The sequence below is a fragment of the Gossypium hirsutum genome, chromosome A01, assembly GCF_007990345.1.
Source record: "Gossypium hirsutum isolate 1008001.06 chromosome A01, Gossypium_hirsutum_v2.1, whole genome shotgun sequence".
NCBI lineage: Eukaryota > Viridiplantae > Streptophyta > Magnoliopsida > Malvales > Malvaceae > Gossypium > Gossypium hirsutum.
The window spans coordinates 1,040,696-1,063,158 of record NC_053424.1 but is presented as its reverse complement, the minus strand read 5'-3'; the positions used below and the strand labels follow the sequence as shown (position 1 = coordinate 1,063,158).

The 22,463-nt window shown below is 30.2% G+C and overlaps 1 protein-coding gene across 2 annotated transcripts; it reads left to right on the top strand.

The window, feature by feature from the left end:
- The first annotated feature begins 14,273 nt into the window (after positions 1–14,273).
- On the top strand, positions 14,274–21,060 carry LOC107934132 (metacaspase-1). 2 transcript variants are annotated; one of them, XM_016866486.2, is made up of 7 exons: positions 14,276–14,763; positions 15,828–16,158; positions 16,829–16,940; positions 17,077–17,265; positions 19,777–19,864; positions 19,997–20,185; positions 20,913–21,060. In XM_016866486.2, exons 1-5 carry the CDS (start codon positions 14,343–14,345, stop codon positions 19,792–19,794), a joined length of 1,071 nt encoding a protein of 356 aa, XP_016721975.1. In that variant the 5' UTR covers positions 14,276–14,342; the 3' UTR covers positions 19,795–19,864; positions 19,997–20,185; positions 20,913–21,060. The 2 variants fall into 2 exon arrangements, with proteins under 2 accessions (XP_016721974.1, XP_016721975.1); XM_016866485.2 differs by lacking the exons at positions 19,777–19,864; positions 19,997–20,185; positions 20,913–21,060 and having other exon boundaries at positions 14,274–14,763; positions 17,077–17,421.
- Positions 21,061–22,463: the final 1,403 nt, after the last annotated feature.

Genomic DNA, 22,463 nt, shown 5'->3' with positions numbered 1-22,463 from the left:
ATGATCACCCTTGGTATAACAATATATTACAATACGTGAAGAATCGTGAGTACCTGGACCAGGCAGGCGAGAATGACAAAAGGACGCTGAGAAGATTGGCCATCGACTACGTCTTAGATGGAGAGATCCTATACAAAAGAAGATAGGATCAAGTGTTATTAAGATGCGTAGATGCTGTAGAGGCTAAGAGAATCTTGAAAGAAGTCCATGAAGGCATCTGCGGAACACACGCTAATGGCTTTACAATGGCCAGGCAAATTATGAGATTCAGGTATTATTATTCTACTATTGAAGGAGACTGTATCAATCACGCCAAGAGGTGTCATAAATGCCAAATCTACGGAGACAAAATTCATGTGCCTCATTCACCGCTGCATGTCATGGTCTCCCCATGGCCTTTCTCTATGTGGGGTATGGATGTGATTGGACCGATATCACCTAAGGCTTCTAATGGGCATCGGTTCATCTTTGTGGTTATTGACTACTTCACCAAATGGGTAGAAGCCGCTTCACATGCCAACGTGACAAAGTCGGCAGTGAGCAAATTTCTGAAAAAGGAGATCATATGTCGATACGGAATGCCGGAGAGGATTACATCTGACAATGCCTTAAACTTGAACAATAGTATGATAGTGGAAGTCTACAGCCAATTCAAGATCAAACACCACAATTCGTCACCGTATCGCCCGAAAATGAATGGGGCAGTGGAAGCGGCCAATAAAAATATTAAGAAGATCATGGGGAAGATGACTGAGACTTACAAAGATTGGCATGAGAAGTTACCATTTGCCCTCTTTGCTTATCGAACATCAGTCAGAACCTCAACTGGGGCAACGCCTTTCTCTTTAGTTTACGGAATTGAAACAGTTTTGCCAATCGAAGTCGAGATCCTATCCCTTCGAGTGCTGTCGGAGTTAAAGTTAGACAAAACAGAATGGATCCAGTCTCGATACGATCAATTGAACTTGATTGAGGAAAAGAGGCTAAGAGCTACCCGTCATGGTCAGATGTACCAAAAACAAATGATGCGGTCTTATGACAAAAAGGGAGACCTGGTTTTGAAAAAGATTCTTGCCATACAGAAAGATTTTCGAGGAAAATAGATGCCTAATTAGGAGGGGCCTTACGTGGTGAAGAAAGCTTTCTCCGGAGGAGCATTAATTCTAGCCGAGATGGATGAAAAAAACCTACCCCATCCCGTAAATTTGGATGCCGTCAAGAATTATTTTACCTAAAAAAGGAAAGGTCTAGGTGAAAACCCGCAAAGGGCGCTTTGAGACCAAAAAAAATGGAAAGGCCAAGGTGAAAACCCGCAAAAGGGCACTTTGAGACCAAAGGGGTTTTTGAGTTGAAAACCCAAAATCGGGCAGCTAAATTTTTAAATGTAGGGCATGTGGTAGTCTTGTCCTCAAAGAGGAAGAACAACATATCTTGGGGCATCAAAAAAATACGTGGGATCTCTTGAACACACATTTAGCTCGAAAGAATCTTCGAAAAATTGGAATAGTGAAGCTCGTGTTGCGATATATGGGGCACCTTTTTTGCACCTTATCAGATTTGTTATCCTATATATTCACATCAAAATTTACTTAATAAAATTCCATTTGTCCATTATGATAATCTCTTTCGAGCATTTTTATTGAAATCATGATTTTTGGACTTATCATATTCACACAAAAGAAGTTACGCATATTACTCTGGAAAGTCTCTAAATAGTATAAGGACCTGAAACAGGGCCACTAGTCAGAACTAACCAGACTCAAAAGTGGAAAACATTGGGAAAAGAGTAGTCTAAATTATGACTATTTCTTCAAATTTTCTGTCAGAGATAACAGCTAAGCAAGAAGACGCGATAGTACATCAATGAGTAAACCCGTATGAACTATGAGCAATGATACTTTAAGCGTTTAAAAAGGAATCACTCTCATAACATTTCTACATTCATAACCATTCATTTAGTTAGGAACATTTGATTCATTTCATAACATCCTAATTATTTGACATAAAGCATCACATTTTGTTAGGAGCATTTGATTCATTTCAATCATAGCATCCTAATTATTTGGCATAAGCATGGATACATAAAACTGATTTTACAGATCATGTTCCTCAGAGGACAGTGCAATAGAATCGGTGAATTCACAGGTCTAACCCCCTAAGCAGTGGGGCAACAAATTGAAGATATCGAAGATGATTTGGCATTTCTGTATCAGGCGGGGAGCAGATCGAATACATAGCTGATTTGGCTTTTACGTGTTTATGTTGAAGCAGATCCAAGATGATTTGGCATCTCTGTATCAGGCGGGGAGCAGATCGAAGACATAGCTGATTTGGCTTTCACGTGTTTACGTTGAAGCAAATCCAAGATGATTTGGCGTCTCTGTAGCGGCAGAGAGCAAATCGAAGATGATTTGGCATCTCTGTAGCGGCGAACAGCAGATCGAAGATAACAGATTTGGCGTCTCTGTAGCGGCGGAGAGCAGATCGAAGATAGCAGATTTTGCGTCTCTGTAGTGGCGGAGAGCAGATCGAAGATAACAGATTTTGCGTCTCTATAGCGGCGGAGAGCAGATCGATGATAACAGATTTGGCGTCTCTGTAGCAGCGGAGAGCAGATCGAAGATAACAGATTTGGCATCTCTATAGCGGCAGAGAGCAGATCGAAGATAACAGATTTGGCGTCTCTGTAGCGGCGGAGAGCAGATTGAAGATAACAGATTTAGCGTCTCTGTAGCGGCGGAGAGCAGATTGAAGATAACGGATTTGGCGTCTGTATTAGACGGGGAGCAGATTGAAGATAACAGATTTGGCGTCTCTGTAGCGGCAGAGAGCAGATCGAAGATAATAGATTTGGCGTCTCAGTAACGGCAGAGAGCAGATCGAAGATAACAGATTTGGCGTCTCTGTAGCGGAAGAGAGCAGATCAAAGATAACAGATTTGGCGTCTCTGTAGCGACGAAGAGCAGATCGAAGATAACAGATTTGGCGTCTCTGTAACGGCGGAGAGCAGATCGAAGATAACGGATTTGGCGTCTCTGTATTAGACGGGGAACAGATCAAAGATAGCAGATATCGCCTTCCTGAGTTGCAGTGAAGCAGATTGAAGCCGTCAAGAAGCCATTTAAAGAAGATCAAAGATCAAGAACTCAAGACTCGGTGAGCCTGGGCAAAATTGGTCTTTTTATAGTTTTTGCTCTATTCCTGTTAACACAGCAATGAGCAAAGAGGGGCAGTTGTAAGACCCAAATTTTGCCCGGGGCCCAATAAAATCACAGCCCAAATACCAAAAATCAACTAAAACCCAAAATACCCCAAGCCCAAATACAACCCAAAATAAAAAATAAAAAAATAAAAAAATGAAGAAAAAAAAAACCTAACCTCTTCACCCTATGTGACGCCCTAAGCGCCGCCCTAGTCTTCTTTTGTCTACCACTTGTAAAAAGAAAAGATAGTAAATAATAATAAAAAATGTTGTAAGAAGGCTATAAAAGCCATCATAAAACCAAATGTAGAGGAAGGAGAAGGGGGATAAAAAAAACATTGTATTTTCACATAGAGATCAAAAATCCAAAGCAAAAAAAAAGGTTGATTTTAATTTCTTGTATTCCCTTTGTTCATTTTTCATTTTTGTTGTTTTATTTTATTTTGTTTATTTTATATACATATATATATACATAATTTAATTGAATTATTTATTTGAATTCCCTTGCAAACATGTTTATATTTTTCCCTTTAAATCTATTTATGTATACCATTTGTTCACCAATTTTAAATTATACTTTGTTTATTTCAAACACTTGTCTATATTACTATTTTTTTATATATACAATGTTTGTATTAAGTTTTATGCTTTATGTATCTTGTTAATTGTTGGTAAGTAAATCTTGTTTCAAATTATTTTGTATAATTATTGATTTATATTATATAGTATATCATTCGTATATTCTTTTGTATACTCTTACATGGTTGCATTTATATAATTCATTTATGTTACAACTTGCTAATATGTACATTATTCGTTTTAAAATTTTATATAGGTACACATTACTATTGCTATGCACATAATATATATTATATATACATTTTTTTGAATCTTGGTTTTAAATTATTTTGCATAACACTAACTTTAAGTTTCCTCTTATAATACTTATTTTGAAGCTCATTTATATGTTAAACTTTATATACTTTATGTATTTTTTATTTTTATTTTTTATTTATTTTACGATCTATTGTAAATTTTTGCATGTATTATCTGTTTATGTGTATATATATATAATTTAACTACTTTTAAATTGTTCATTTCAAGTTTATTTGTTTTAACATTTTTATTACCTTTTAAAATATTTTTCTTAAAATAGATTTTTATTTAACCATTAGTTAGAAACGTTAAATAGTGTATGTGGTAAGATTATTATCATTGGGCATGTTTTGATTTTCGTGTTTGTACTTTTCAAAAATTTGTATAATATATTATTGATATATGTTTTCCATATTTGTTACTTTGTTTTGCATCCCCATGTATTATATTATGATTGAGATTGCCAACCTATTTGCCTGAAATTATTCATTTCATTTTCTTTGCTTCAATTGAATCGAATAAATACGTTGCAAGTTTGTTTCCATAATCACTCCCTTTTAAAAAAAATAAAAAAATAAATAAAATTTCAAAGCGAGGTAATATTTCGTGTTTGGTAATTCGAGAAATTGTGCCCTAACGTGTTGGGTTTCGATTTTCTGTTTGACCAAATAAATATTCTCTCGAGATTTCGTCCATGTTCTTTTCAAATTAAAAATAAGGCAATATTTCGAATTTAGGAAATTCAAGAAAATAGTACCCTAACTTACTAGGTTTCAATTTTTCTTGTTTAACCTAAATAACTAAATATCCTTTTGAAATTTCAAATGCATGAGTTTTGGAAATTATAAAATGATCTTGTATCGAGGATTTGAAATGTTGTGCTGGATTGTGCTTTTTCATTTGTTCAAAACGATCGAAGATCCCTTTAGAATTTCACTCACGTTTTCTAAAAACTCTTTAAAATGAAAGAAATGTTCGATGTTTGGCAATTCGGGGAATAGTGCCCTATCGTGTTGGGTTGCAATCTCTCGTTTGTTCAAAATAATCGAATGTCTCTTCGGAATTTCACTCGTATCTTCCAAGGTGAGGCAATGGTCAATGTTTGGAAATTCGAGGAATCGTACCCTACTGAGCTGGGTATCGATTTTTCGTTGGACCAAATAGTTGGGCATCATTTTGTTATTTTCGAATTATAAATTTTCGAACGTCGAAACAAGAAGATTTTTGGCAAAGGACTCGGGTTATTCAAATGTTATTAACAAGAACCACATTTCAAAAACATTTTTAATTTTAGACAAAAGGACAGTATTTAGTCGATTTGGTACCAATTTTGGGCGTAATGAGGGTGCTAATCCTTCCTCATACATAACTGACTCCCGAGCCTATTTTCTCATATTTTCGTAGACCAAAATCATTGTTTTAGTAAACCAAAATGTTTTATTAAAACAACCCAAATTTCTAGGTGATCCGATCATACCTAAACAAGAAAAGATTGGTGGCGACTCCATTTCCATTTTCCAAAAAGTCGATCCATCATTTTTAAATCGAAATAAAAAATGGTTTCGACAGTTAGGGTCCGTCATTACTTTGTTCAAATGATCCTGTTGTATTCTGACATCTTTCAATGTTGAGAAAAAGCCGGTCATAATCCCTTCGAGTCCCGGGGATGCTGCCTCATCAAAAGCGTTCTCATTTTGTCCTACTACGAATTGGATTGAAAACACCAAAATCATCTAGAAGACAACAAAAGAAACTTTCGCCATCTTGTTTATTTTTTAATAGGGTTAACAAAAAATTAAGATATATTTTTATTGACGCAAAAGAATGAAAATGAGACAAAATTTAAAGATTTTATAATGAGATATTTTTGACGAATTTAAGGCCGTTGATTGGTCCGGTGTTTAATAGCTATGCACTACTAAAATATATATAACTTCTCTCTACATCTTCAAATGCCTTGTTTTTCACTATTATTAGTGGTTTTAATTTACTTCTCTTTATTTTACTTAATGATGTTGTGGGTGATCGTTGATATTATAAATAGTATACTTATTTTAATCATGTGCACCATACAAAATTTTGAATATTGATTAAGGTTAATAAATCTTTTAACAATTTTTCCTTTAAACTTTTAAATAATAAATATTTCATATATATCAAGAGTAATAATATATTAGTATCGTGATATTTGTATTTTTAGAATAGACAACATAGAAATTTAATTTAAAAATAGACATTTGAGTGATTCCTAACATATATTGTGAAATAAAAAAAAATCAGCACCAATATTTAAAAAAATAACTTTCCTGTTTTGGATTCGATCCCAAAAGGGATAAATTTTGAATTTATACGTGAATTTTGTTTCAATATATAATTTAATGTATGAATTTTAATTTGGTGAAACTAAACATATGAAACTTGAATTGTGGGATTAATTTACCTTCTTTTTTTTATTGGATACGACAAAATACAATTTAACTCCTAGTACAAGAATTTCCATAATACTTTTTACTGATTTTCACTTGTATTATTGTACTATTAAAAGAAGAAATAATAGATCAATTTGTAAATTTAAGAATATTAATTTCTCAAATAAAATATGTTATCTACTTTATTAAAATGAAAATTAAACATATTTATCGGTAACTATATATAGTTGAGAAAATAAATAACAAAAAGAATGTGCCAACATATGTTAAAAGTAAATTATTACATGATATATTTTACAAAAACTGTGGGAGCCTCGCGCATCTCAATGTGAAGTTCTCACGCCATGTGGGATTGGCGAGGGCAAAGGCTTGTCCAAAAATAGCTTCTCACTCCAACATTGACAAGCTTGTAGATGGGAGTTTTTGTGAATCGAATTTGATCATATAATACTCATTTTCTAAATTCATGAGATTGATTGTAGTTAATGGTTTCCAAGTACAATAAAGCTTACTCAAAAGGGTGTTAAATCCAATTCTCCCTCAATTTAATTTGATTATTATAATAGATGTTGAGAATGATAATAGAATGATAGCCCAAGAAAAAAAAAGTAAAAACACATAAATATTACGTAGAAACCCTTTCGAGAAAAAAATCATAGGCAGAGAAGAAGAATTTCACTAATGTTGAAAAACAATTGATATAAAAGAAGTTTCAACTAAATCTATTCAAAAGAAAGAAAAACCTTATTCTAATCAATGTCACTGTATTTATTTCTTCAATAAGTGATGGGATTCGGATCACACAAACTTTAACAATTATAACTACTTTTCTCATACTTTTATGTAAGAATGAGTGAATTTGCTCAAAAAATTTGATCGAAGGGATTTCATCAACAATTTCAGTGAAAACATCATCCTCTAAGAGTTTGATATCTTCCTCACTTGTATTACTTTTCGCATCTACCACATTCCGCATTGCACTCAAGAGAGTCTCTTTAAACAATCAATTTTTTTGTAACACCCCAATTTTCGAGAATTCTGTGAATGTTGGCATAGGTTTAATTATGTTAGTGGGCCTCTAGAAGGCCCAAGCTTAAGATAGAATCTGGCAATTTTAGTTAATTTTTTTTCCATAAGAAAAAGCGGGTGAAATTATGAAATAAGACCTATGTGAAAATGTTTGAAAATGCTATAGGCTAAATTGAAGTGGTCAAATAAATAGGAGTGCAAAATAGGAGGATTTACATGTCAAACCTCCCATTTTACATGTAGTGGCTGGTCATCATGTTGGTGGTAGACAATATGTGCACTTGATAATAATAATTTATGGTACAAATTGTTAAAAATTGATAATGGGTTAGGAAAATGTTCCATGATGGGCATGATAAGCATTATGGGCATTTTTATTGGAATTATGGCATGAGTATGGCACAAATATTAGTATATCATTTATGTGTCATAAAATGTTGAGTGATAAGAATAACAAAAGGAAGTAAAGGAAGGTTTTTGTTCATTCTTTGTTCTTCATGGCCGAATTTGAGAGAGAGCAAATAGGGGAGGAAACCCTTGAATATTAGGTCACTAGGAGGAGGAAAATTGAAGGTAAGTTCTTGGTACTTTGCTTCTATTTTGATGTTCATGGGTTCTACTTGATTCTACCTTAACTCTTGAAGCATATTTTGGTTTTTGGTTGTGTTGTGAGCATTTGGTCATGAATTAAAATGAAGGAAATGGTTGTTGTTTCATGTTCTTTTGATGAAAAATGGAAGATAGGTGAAGTTGAGCCAAACAAATTAGCATGCATGTGCCTTAGATGCTAAGGGAAAAAAAATCGGCTAACATGTTGTGCTTTAAAATGATGAAATGGAGATTATACTTAAGTAAAATCATAGATATGTGATGATTGATTGGTGATATACATGTTTAAATAACATGCATGCAAGTTAGGTGTGTGAAAGAGTGATTTGGTAATAAATCTGCTTGGGACAGCAGCAGTAACGTGACTTTGGAAAATCACCATAAATTGTGGGAGATGAGTTAGAAGCTGAGTAAATTATGTAATTAAAGCTTAATGAGTCTAGTTTCAAATGAAATAAACGAGAACATATTTTGAATTCTGTACAATGAGAAATTTGATTCGTAAAGAAGAGTGGTCAGATTAGTCAAACAGTGAAACATGGGAAACTTTGAGAAAAATCTGGTATTGATTGGCTAAACCAAAAAATTATGAAAATTTTATGGATAGAAGATATATGAGTCTATTTTCAGGGAAAATTAACGGAACTTGATTTGGAGTTTTGTAGCTCCAGTTATAAATGATTTAGTGACTGTTGCTCAGGAAGACAGCTTGCAGTGAAATTATGATTATGTGGTAAACATTGACAAATTTGTTAATGAGTTGCTTATTGATTTCTTATAAGCTTACTCTGATCTGTAGGTGTAATTGGCCAAATATTGTAAGGGGTTAATACGTAGTTCATATTTGAATAGTTAGATTAACGTGTTAGTAATCCAATTGTAGGCAGTTCGTGTGTAGATCTCGTCAGCATATCGTCGCAAACAGGTGTGTAACTAACACCCTCTTATAGACTAGATCGGCACAAGCTGAAAAGCCGGTATTTTGAGATCTTGCAAGTGTGTGAATGCTCATGAGATTAATAGTTTGATGTATATGGTAAATTAAAGTGATAAGACTGCAGAGTACGCGATTCCGTGCATTTCGATGTTTTTGGGCTTAATGGGCCAAAAACAGGATAATGGGCCAACGGGCCCAAGTTGGTAAGAAAACGCGGTAAGTGTTTCTGATCGTACGTAAATGGCTATGTTATGTATGAAAACCTTAAGAATAGTGAAATTACTTGAACACCCCTATGTATGCAAAATTACCGTTATACCCCTAGGGTTATTTTTTTCTGAAAAGCATGATGTTCTGTTTCTGTATACGTATGCCATGACATATTATTTCTGTTACATGGGGACATGGGTTATATTATGGAGGAAGCGTCCTGGTGGCTATGCCACAAATATCTGATCTGGTGGCTCTACCACATATATCTGTTCTGGTGGCTCTGCCACGATTATCTGTATCTGGTGACTCTGTCACATTATCTGTTCTGGCAGCCATGCTGTAAATTCTGTGGTGTGTAGCGGTTGGGTGGGTCAAGTTGTCTCCCCACACGGTGTAAGGTTGGTACGGGGGTGTATATGGTTGGATATGGTTGGGTTTCTGCATAAACATGTAATATCTTTCTGTTCTGTTATGGGCCTATGAGCTTTATTCTCAATTTTTGTTCTGGGCTAAGGCAAACTTATTCTGTTTCTGTGGTTTGAGCTGATTTAGACTATGGTTGGGTTATTTTACACAGTGAGTTTTTCCAAACTCACCCCTTATTTTTCATCCACGTAGGTAAACCCCAACCATAGTGGGCTTGGAGCTATGAGGGAATTCGGAGTGGCCACACGTTCTGCAAATTCCTGTTTTCTTCTGGTGAATTGGACATCTTTTCTTTTATTTTTATGATTTGGGTTTTAAGTTGTAATAAGGCCGCTTAATTATTTTTGATGGTTTTGATATGTTTTATTAAGATAGGTATTACTTATATTAACTGTTGGAACTGGATAGCTTTAGGGCGCGTTTTCAAAAAAAACAGTAATTGATTTCAAAATAACACAACAACAAGCAAAGCTTCCGCAATGAAGATATTTTCCAAAATTAATCACTTTTCCTAAGAAGGACTTAATCAAATCGGTTTCCTAGAAATATACATGACGTTAAGGTGTGGCAATGGCGGTGTGCATGTCTAGGATTGGATCCGAATGGAGCTTGGTACTTAAGCAGTCCGATGGACTCACCTCCTCTTTTCTGATTTCCTACCTGGTGCACAGCTTCCATTCACTTTAACCTATACTGAAATTATCTTTTAAAACACTAAGTAAGTTTTTCTAGATCAACAATATAAAATGTTTTGAACGCTTCGATGTGGCATGTCGGATCCGACCATAACGTCTGGGCCGGGTTTGGGGTGTTACATTTTTTTCTTCCTCTCTTAATCGAATCTTTTTGGTATCCCACCCTACGCCGAATGAAAGAAGCGACAAAGACAATCCACTTCGACGATATCTCTAGAAGAGAACATTGTTATCATAGATTGGTACACACACATCTTTATACATTAAGAAATTATGCAAATAATATTTGTTTAACATTGTTACAAATTTATCATTAAGTAAATAATATATATCAGTTAAGTGATTATGTGGTATTTTTCTTATTACTTGACATATCAAAGTGAAACTTTATGATGATGTGTACTATTTAGTTTTACATGTTCCACTAACAAATATTTAAAAATCTAAAAACGATAAATCTTAAAAATAAAAATTTTAGAGCAAAATAAAAAAAATTTACAAAATCTCATAAAAGGTTCCAAAAGAAAATGAAAAAATTGAAAAGAATCCTTAAAAAAATATAAAAATTTTGGTATATATATTGAGGTTTGGTATAGTATGTTTAACATGGCATAAATTGACAACTAATGTAAGAATAAGATTTGTTTATATAAGATCGACAATAAATCTCATTAATTCATAGATGACAAATTCGAACAAAAACTCTTAACAATTTACAGGATTTTAGGTACACGTAACTTTTTTGCAGCTATAAGTACGACACAGCTTCATGAACTCTTCCCATTTATCCGACACATTGCCATGTGGTAGCTTTTCCGCAATCCTTTTACGCAATTTAACGAACACTTAACCTGCAATGATTTTCAGAATTCTATTTAAACGAACAATCTTTAGGATATCTTTCAGAAGCTTCAAAATTTTCATTCACATTAAACATATTGTAAAGAACGCAAAAAGATTATACGGTACAAAATGGCGGATTCCAAGGTTGAAGTTAGAGGACTCGCTGCGTGTAACGATAGGTGTGGCTGTCCTTCGCCATGCCCCGGCGGCACGACTTGCAGGTTTTCGCCCTATTATTTTCTCTGATTTATTTTAGGGTAAACTATAAATTAGTCACCTAATTTATTTTTGTTTTGATCACTCAATTATAATTTTTTTTAATTTAATTACTAGTTATTTTAGACCATTTCTGTTTTAGGCACTCACGTTTTAGATCGTTCTATTTTGGGTACTTTCTGTAAAATGATTAACGGAAGTGATGATGTAGCATTTTTATAACTGATATAATAACATATTTATTTCTCAATACTTTCACATTCTATCAATTTGATTCTCAAACATATATAATTAAATATAAATTATATATTATAAAAAGGTAGCAAATGTAATATTATTTATAATTATAAGGCTCAAATATGTATTTAGCCCTCAAACTTGAGACCTTCTCCCAAGTTGGTACTTATGATTTCCTGTACCTTAAGTTGATACTAAGATTTTCATTTTGTCAAGGGCTCCATTACTTTTTGGTAATGCTATTAAAAATAGGACACGTGATATTCTTAGGTTGTGATACGTTGCACCGATGATGCCTTAGTTTGTTTTCTCATAAAAATATTTAAAAAATTAAAAACAATATTCGGTTGCCTTATACATATGTGGACCATAGTTTAACGTAAGGTATATATATCTTTTATTAATTAATTTTTTATATTTTTTAAAGTTTCTTCTTATAAAAGTCCCTCTCGACTTGAGTTAGGTTGGATCGGTTTTTTTTTTTAATTATTCATAGTAATTCGGTTCGACATTGTTTTTTTTTTTATTCTTTTTCATATTAAATTTAAGTCTTGGATTCTTTTATTTATTTTCAAAAATGTCATGATTTTTTTATATTATTTAATAAAATTTTAAAAAATTTTGTAATAAAAAATATTTTTCCAAATAAATAAAAATAATTTTTACTATTTTAAATATATATTTATTTTTATATCCTAAAAATTAAATAAAAATTCAAATTGTATCAAATAAATATAGTTTTTTAACTTATTATATTGATTTTTTTCCGTACAAATTAAGAATATTCTTGATGGACTGTCTTCAAGTGAGAGGAAAAAGAAATATACTTACCACGATCTAAAATGTTCTTAAATTAGATTTTTTATAATCATTTAACTTTTTGTCAATTAGATAATTATTTGAAATTTCTCAACCGTAAGGTAAAAAAACGACTATTTAATTCTTTGGTTAAATATGTTGATTGAGGCTTAATTCAATTGTTATTAATATTGTTACCTATACAGAAGGACGTGAGTTTAAGTGTACTGAAGCACTTTATCCTCATATTTAAGGGTAGGAATGAGTTATGAGTAGTTTTAAAAATTATATCCACTTTAAAACTTTCAAACACTTTCGCAGTTGAACTAAATTTTCAAAAATAAAAACTATTTGGTTAAATATATATAAATTATCTTAAATTTTGTATATTCTTAAAAATTCGATTATAAAAAATTTAAGTTATGAAAAGAAAATAATTAAGAATTTAGAATAAAAATTGAAGTTGGATTAACTTAAAAGTGGAGTTTTTGTTAAGAACATAAAAAAAAATACTTTACTAGAAAAATGAAAAAAAAAAAGAAAAAGAAAAAGAAAAGGAAATGTGAATAGAATTTGAAAATAACTTATTTTCAAAAAGAAAATGCATCTGATTCTTACTCTTTATTCTATTAATAAAGAAGAAAAAAGTTTGGTGGAGAATTTTACTTTATTTAAATAATATTTATAGTTTTATATTTATATTAAATTTTTAATTGAGTTTATGTTACGAGTCAATCAGGTATTAACTTAATCGAAAATTATTAAAACGAATAATATTTGATATATCGTAAGTGCATAAATTCTATACACTATAAGTGAATAATAGAATGACACGTAAATTAAACAAAAATATGGAGGACCTAAAAGTAAATTTTAATTATTTTATTCAAACATTATTTGTAAATATTATAAAAATATTTCTTACGTGATTTTCTTTTTCACAATCCAAGTAGATTACAAGTTAAAATACCGGTCTAATTATTAATTCCGTCCATTTATTTTATGAAAATTAAGAAGTTAGTCCTTCTATTTTTGTTTATTAGAATTTGGCTTTTGTGCTTTAGAAAATCTAAAAATTAGTCCAATTGAATGTCACTGTTAAATCTTTAACAATTCAATAATATATATGCAATTACATAAAAAAAAAAGGTTTATATGCAATAAGTTAGTAAAAATCGATAGTTCAGCAATTTGCATGCAACAAAGTAGCAAAAATTAGTAGTTTAAATTCACGTGTTTACTGAGAATTAGGTTAATTTCTCGGGTTTTGTAAACTACAAAGATCAAATTTTGATAAATTAAAGTAGAAAGACTGACCTTTTAGTTTTTATAAAGTAGAAAGGCGAAATTCATGACTAGACATTAAAAAAAGTTTACTTTGATATAAATTTTGAATTAAGAGCTTATTTATAATAAATATATAAAAATTTACGAATAAGACCTTGTGTTCTAGAAAGATTGTAATTTCAAGTTCAAATTTCACTATACGTGATTATCTTACATGGATTTTAATCTGGATTTTATTTTGGTTTAAGTTCCAATGTGTGTGGACCTTATTCGTATTTATTCTAAATTAGGTCTAAATGTATTGTAATTGTCACCGTTTGCGAATTATACCGATTCATTTTAATTGTAGCCCCGAATTTAACAAGTATAAATTGTGTTATTAATTAGATTTTTAATTTTTAAATTAAGTAAAAGGATTAAATTTCAAAAGTTAGAAGAATACAGGGACTGAGGCTAAAAATGAACATCTCCTCATATAATAATATAAGATGAGTTGAAATGTTCCATTAGAACTTCAAGAAAGATATAACCTTTTATCTGATGAAATGGTAATCAAAATCGTGTGCCTCCGTTGCCGGCAGAAGCTAACGGCGCCGGCCTATGCCGAGAAAATTACTTGCGGAAAATGCGGCGAGGTCAATCCAATTATAAAGAAACCGTCGCCGGCGACTTCCCTAGAGCAGGGGAAGATAAGTAAACCTATGGAGAAACTGAAGAAATTACTGCTCGGTAACACCCAGAGACTTTCGGATTCATCGGGGTCATCATCCTCGCCACCGTCCAAGCTTTGTGCTTTGGACGAATCCGGCAACCAACCGCCGGCGAAGAAACGAGCGGTGCTTTGTGGCGTGAGTTACAAGAAATGGAAGTATAAGCTTAAAGGGACCATTAACGATGTGATGAACATGAAAACTTTATTGACTCAAACGTACGGATTTCTAGAGCGAAATATTTTAGTGCTCACAGGTGAGTATTTTTTAAATATGTCATAAGTCCCTGAATTTTTAAAAATTTAGAATTTAGTTTTTATATTTTCTAGATTTCAAAATTTAGGTTCAATTGTTAACACGGTTAATTTTTTTTGTTAAATTCAAGTTCATTACAATGCCATTTTTAAATTATATGGCTATCAAGTGAGTATTTTATTTTATTTCAAATTTTCATACTAAAAAATTTAATAAAACAAATCCAACAATGTTAACAGTTGAATTTAAAATTTAAAATTTAAAAAATAAATGGACCAAATTCTTAGAAATGAAATTATAGGGACTAAATTTTAAATTTTAAAAAATATAAAGACTTATGACATATATTAACTTTTTAAAATCAAATTAATATTAGTTTAATTATGATTTCATCCCTCTATTTCATAATGTTAATAATATATCTAAATTGATAATACTAGTCATTGGTGTCGTTAACGTAATTTTAGGTTTTAAATTTTTGGACTAATTTTAACAAAATGATTTTGTTTTATAAATTTTGAAAATTAAAAATGTATTTCATTAATATTTCTAAAAAGAAATTCTAAGTAAATAAAAATCATCAATAATTCTTATATAATTTTTAAAAATATTTTTATATACTTTTATGTTATTTTCTTTATTTTAAATATGAAATATTTTTCACATAATAAAAAAATTTAAAATTAAATAAAAATAAGATTCGATTCTGTAACCATAACTATAAAGATGAATTCTAAAAGTCGTCCAAACCATTGTTTTTTAAACCAAACTGATAGTTGAACTGTTAGGCCACCGCTTGTTAGTCCAACCGATTCGATTAAAAAATTATTAAAAATAAAAATAAAATCTATTCAATCAATTTTTTAACTAGTTTAATCGGTTCGTACTAGTTCTCACTCTAATTGATGTAAAATCATTCTTCGGACTGGTTCCCAATTTAATTGATCAAACCAATCTAACCGATTCAAATATCCTTGGTCCAAATACCATAGTTCGAGTCGACTTTCAAGTTTTTTTTTTCTCAGCACTAATAACAAAAAAAACAATATCTAATTCAACCCACAGAGGAAGAATCAGACACTCGACTGATTCCAACGAAGGCTAACATCGAGACATGCTTGAAATGGCTGGTGAACGGTTGTCAGAAGGGAGATTCATTGGTTTTCTATTACTCGGGTCACGGGTTACGACAACCTGATTTCAATCAAGATGAACGTGATGGGTTCGACGAAACCATTTGCCCTGTTGATTTCCTTAGAGAAGGAATGATTGTCGATAATGACATTTACGCCACCATTGTTAAGCCATTATCGGAAGGTGTTACGCTTCACGCCATTGTTGATGCTTGCCATAGCGGAACTATTCTTGATCTAGAGCATGTCTATGAAAGAGACAAGTAAGTACAAGACACCCCTAATTTTTTCACTTGTATTATAATCTAGTTTTATGGAAGTTTGTCTTATAACTATACTTATCAATAGAATGAATATTGGAGTAGTTCAAGTCAAGTTAATTTTGAGTTGAGTGATTAGGATTGAATTATTTCAGTTCGGGTTAATTTTAGGTCTACGATTACTTTGAATTTGAATAATGAAGTACCTGTAAGCCCTCTAATCCCTACAGTGGCAGAAATTGCATGCTTAAACAGGTTCGAATCCACATCCTCCAGCTTATTACAACAATAATAATGCCAACTGAGCCAAGACTTAATCAATATTATTTAAGGTCTTTTTTAAGTTTAACATTATTTGGGGTCTTGAATACTTCAAATTTGAGTCATTTTTTGTTTTGGTTATTCTGGATTCAGGTCATTAAAGACTTTTAGATCATTTCAAATTATGCTTATTTCAGGTGTGGAATATCTTGTTTTCGAGTTATTTCATGTTTGAATTGTAGTTTTTGTTTTGTGTCAATTCATATTCATGTTGGACGAGTTCAAGTTGTTCACCTTTTGTGATTAAATTAGGTTGATCAAATTAGATTTTTGTATTCAGATAAAATTTAAAACAAAACCTACTTACATCCCATACATATTCAAAAATTAATCATAATCTAGATTTTATCAGGAGAATGTGGGTAGATAATAGTCCTCCATCAGGAGTGAGAAAAAAAACAAGTGGTGGCATAGCATATTCTATAAGTACTTGCGAAGATAATCAAATTGCTGCGGACACATCTGTAAGAAATTCCCCAACTTATCTTAGTTTTCTCATCTCTTATTGACTTTAGGTCTCGAGTTCAAATCAAGACAATTCCTTTACAAATTGTGATAATTTTTTTTCTAATAACAATATATATATATATACACATGTAGGCTTTAAATTCCAAGACAATGAACGGAGCAATGACATATATTTTAATAGACGTTGTGAGAGGCAACCTAAATATAACATATGGAGACCTACTTGACCAAATTGAGACGAGAATTGAAGATGCCAACCAACAAGGATGGTTTGGTGGTTCAAGAATATTAAGCAAATTGTTTGGTCCCAATCTCACTCAGGTATATATATATAATGCAATTACTTGTGCATTAACTTATTGAAGAGTTGAGTTTTTTTTAAGGTTAAATTCTGTTATTATTCCCTGTAGTATGTATAAGTTGTGGATTTAATTTTTACACTTGAATTTGACTAATTTTAGTTGTTATACTTTTTAAATTGGCCGATTTTAATTTTTATACTTTTCGAATTTTAAAAATTTCAATCATGAACTCAAACAGTAGTCGTTAAATTTGTTAATTATTAGTCTTGTATCATGCGTAAAGATTGTAGATTTAGTACATATGATCATATATTTGTGATATAAGATTTTGAAAATAGTAGAATTTCATGAATTTAACGACTACCGTTTGATTAAGAATAAAATTTTGAAATTCAAAAAATATAATAACTAAAAAGTTCAAATCAAAGTATAGAGATTATATCCACAATTTATGCATGGTAAATGGACTAATAGCATAATTTAACCTTTTTTGAACAATAGCAATAATATAATAAGGGTGAATGTAATTTGCAGGATAAAATCAAATCGAATTAGACTCTCTACTATTAAATGAATTAATTTAGTCTTTATATTATTAAAAAGAATAAAATAAGTCCAAATTTAAGTTAAGGAACATGACTTTGACACTTTATTCTCTTTTGACTGTATACAGAAGCCTCTACTTTCAGCTTCTGAAGAGTTTCCAGTTTACAATAGGAAATTTAAACTTTAATTGTACTATATATTTAATTATTTAGTTAAATATGTCGATTGAGTCTTAATTCGGTTGGCATTAACATTGTTGCCTATACAGAAGGACATGGGTTTAAGCGTGCTAAAACACGTTTATCCTCCTATTTAAGGGTTGGGATGAGTTATGAGTAATTTTAAGCATTGTATCAACTTAAAAACTTTTAAATACTTTCGCAATTCAATTAAATTTTCGAAATTCAATTAAATTTTCGAAAGAAAACTATTTGGTTATATATATATAAATTATCTTAAACTTTGTGTATCGTTAAAAATTCGAATATTTAAAATGATTATAAAAAATTTAAGTTATGAAATAAATTTAAGAAATTAGAATAAAAATTGAAGTTGGATTAACTTAAAAATGGAATTTTTGTTAAAAATATAAAAAATATACTTTACTATAGAAAAAAGAAAACAAAGAAAGAAAAGGAAATGTGAATAGAATTTGGAAATAAGTTATTTTTAAAAAAAAATGCATCTGATTCTTACTCTTTATTCTATTAATAAAGAATAAAAAAGTTTGGTGGAAAATTTTACTTTATTTAAATAATATTTATACTTTTATACTTATATTAAATTTTTAATTAAGTTAGTGTTACAAGTCAATCAAGTATTAACTTAATCGAAAATTATTAAAACGAATAATATTTGGTATATCGTAGGTGTATAAATTCTATACAGCATAAGTGAATAATAGAATGAAATGTAAATTAAACAAAAATACGGAGGAACTAAAAATAAATTTTAATTATTTTATTCAAACATTATTTGTAAATATTGTAAATGTATTTGTTAAGTGATTTTCTTTTTCACAATCCAGGTAGATTACAAGTTAAAATACCGGTATAATTATTAATTCCTGTCCATTTATTTTATGAAAATTAAGAAGTTAGTCCTTCTATTTTCGTTTATTAGAATTTGGCTTTTGTATTTTACCAAATCTAAAAATTAGTCCAATAGAATGTCACTGTTAAATCTTCAACAATTCAATAATATATACGCAATTACATAAAAAAATGTTTTTATGTAATAAGTTAGTAAAAATCGATAGTTTAGCAATTTGCATGCAACAAAGCAGCAAAAATAGAAGTTTGTCTTATAACTATACTTATCAATAGAATAAATATTGGATTAGTTCAATTCAAATTAATATTGAGTTGAGTGATTATGATTAGATTATTTCGGTTCAAGTTATTTTGAGTTCCAATCATTTGGGTTTGAGTCATGATTCTTTTTTTAGTTGTGTCATTTTGGGTTCAGATTACTTGAGTTATTTTATACAATGTTTAAACTACTTGTAAGCCATTTAATCCCTAAAGTGGTGGAGATTGCCTGCTTAAGCAAGTTTGAACCCAAATCTTCTAGCTTATTGCAACAATAACAATGCCGACTGAGCCAAGACTTAATCAATATTATTTAAGGTCTTTTTTTTAAGTTTAGCATTATTTGGGGTCTTGAATTCTTCAAATTTGAGTCATTTTCAATTTGGCTTGTTTGGATTCAGGTCATTAAAGGCTTTTAGATCATTTCAAGTTTTGCTTATTTCAGGTGTGGGTTATCTTGTTTTTGGGTGACTTGATGTTTGAATCGTTCGAGTTCAATTTACTTTCCATTTCGTGTAAATTCATATTCATGTTAGACGAGTTCAAGTTGTTCACCTTTTGTGATTAAATTAGGTTGATCGAATCAGATTTTCGTATTTAGATCAAAATTTAAAACAAAACCTACTTACATCCCATATTTATTCAAAAATTAATCATAATCTAGATTTTATCAGGAGAATGTGGGTAGATAATAGTCCTCCATCAGGTGTGAGAAAAAAAACAAGTGCTTACGAAGATTATCAAGTTGCTGCGGATACATCTGTAAGAAATTTCCCAACTTATCTTTGGTTTCTCATCTCTTATTGACTTTAGGTCTCGAGTTCAAACCAAGACAATTCCTTTACAAATTGTGATAATTTTTTTTCTAATAACAATATATATATATACATGTAGGCTTTAAATTCAAATACAATGAATGGAGCAATGACATATATTTTAATAGATGTTGTGAGATGCAACCCAAATATAACATATGGAGACCTTCTTGACCAAATTGAGACGAGAATTGAAGATGCCAACCAACAAGGATGCTTTGGTGGTTCAAGAATATTAAGCAAATTGTTTGGTCCCAATCTCACTCAGGTATTCATATATATATATATGTATATATATAATACAATCACCTGTGCATAAACTTATTCAAGAGTTTCTGGATAAATTATTTATGAATTTGGATTGATTCGATTTGACCTGAATTATTGTTTAATAGTTTTTTAAAGTCAAATTGTATTATTATTCTCTGTCTTATGCATAAGTTGTGGATTTAGTTTTTACACTTTAATTTGATTAATTTTAGTCATTATACTTTTTAAATTAGCCGATTTTAATTTTTATACTTTTTGAATTTTAAAAATTTCAATCATGAACTCAAACAGTAGCCGTTAAATTTGTTGGCTATTAGTCTTGTATCATGCGTAAAATTGTAGATTTAGTACATGTGATCATATATTTGTGATATAAGATTTTGAAAATAGTAGAATTTCATGAATTTAATTACTACCCTTTGATTAAGAATAAAATTTTGAAATTCAAAAAATAAATTTACGAAAAATGTTCAATCAAAGTATAGAAATTATATCCACAATTTATGCATAGTAAATGGAATAATAGCATAATTTAACCTTTTTTGAACAATAGCAATAATATAATAAGGGTGAATGTACTTTGCCGGATGAAATCAAATCTAATTAGACTCTTTACTATTAAATGAATCGATTTAGTTTTTATATTATTAAAAAGAATCAAATAAATCCAAATTTAAGTTAAGAAACATGACTTTGACACTTTGTTTTCTTTTGAATGCATACAGAAGCCTGTGCTTTCAGCTTCTGAAGAGTTTCCAATTTACGAGAGGAAATTTAGACTTTAATTGTATTCTATATTTATATTGGATCCGCCATTGAAGCAACAGCTGTTGGAGGAAAATACACTGTATACAAAGAGGTTATATATATATATGCCAATAGGATTTGAATCCTTATTTTTGTTAAAATTTCCACATATTTTTATTGTCAAAAATTGGTCACTGTATATTAGCATGAGGCATATATGATAATGGATGAAATTTTTAACAAAAAGGACTAATTTGCTCATTTTTAATAAAAGAAACAAAAACGCAATCTGATTCTTAATGTAAGAGTCTCTTTGGTACTTTTATCCATTAACATGTCATTATACACTTCCTATATAAAGAACTAAGTTGGTTAGCATCTTTCATTACTCTAATTTTTTGTTTACGACTTTAAAAAATGATTTTTCAATAAAGAACCAATTCGACGTTTATGCGTGAATATAAGAACATGACAATAATTTATGTAACACAATTTAATTTATTGAAAATTGTTTAAATATAAAGGGTAAACTACACTAGTAGTCACTCAACTATTAGTAATATTTTTTTTGGTCACCTAATTATGAAAAGTTACAAAATGATCATCCAACTGTGAAAAGTTACAAGATGATCACCCAACTATTCAAATTTATCTTTTCAGGTCACCAGTTGACTAGCGATGACAATTTTTAAAATTGACATAATAACTTTAACCATCGATATTTATACATTGTATCAATTTAATTTCGATTCCAAAAAAATCTAGCCCTCAACATTTACACAAAATTAATAGGACAAAATACACTGACACAACATATAGTGAGAAAGAGATAACCTAAAGTATAAAAAACAGATCCCAAAATTTAAAAGGAAAAATATATTGATATGCCAAAAATTCTAAATTGTGAGTCAAAAGTAATTTCTCTTCCACTAAGTAGGATTTCTTGTTTGCCCATGAATTAAAAACATGGGCTCCATGGTTTGATTCTTCATTCACAAGTGGCCTTTGCCAATTGCCATGGTTGTTTAAAATGGTGAGTTTCATTATTATACAATAATTTGTATAATGTTGGTAGCAAACTCCTTTTGATTTTTGAAACAATTTAATTTCTATCAATTTTAAAAGTGAGTACTTAAGACGGTTAATTTTACCTAATATGATTATTATAATAAAAAAATTAGTCCTCAAAATTTACACATGTTATTTGTTTTTACATATATATTTGAAGCTAAAGATTTTAAAATTTTATATATTTTTCAAAATATTTTTTAGAATTAGGATCAAATTGATAAAATATGTAAATATTGATGACTTAATTTATTATTATATCAATTAAAATTATATATAATTGGCGAAAAATATTAATTGTTGTGATTAATTATTTTTAGTTTCTCGCTTTCAAAATTGAAAAGGATAAAGTTACTTCGATTTTTTTTAAAAAACTAACTTGTTTAATATTGAAATATTTAGAAGGACTAAAGAAGCATTTTTACCTTTAATGTTGAAAAAAGGTCATGATTTGACCTCTA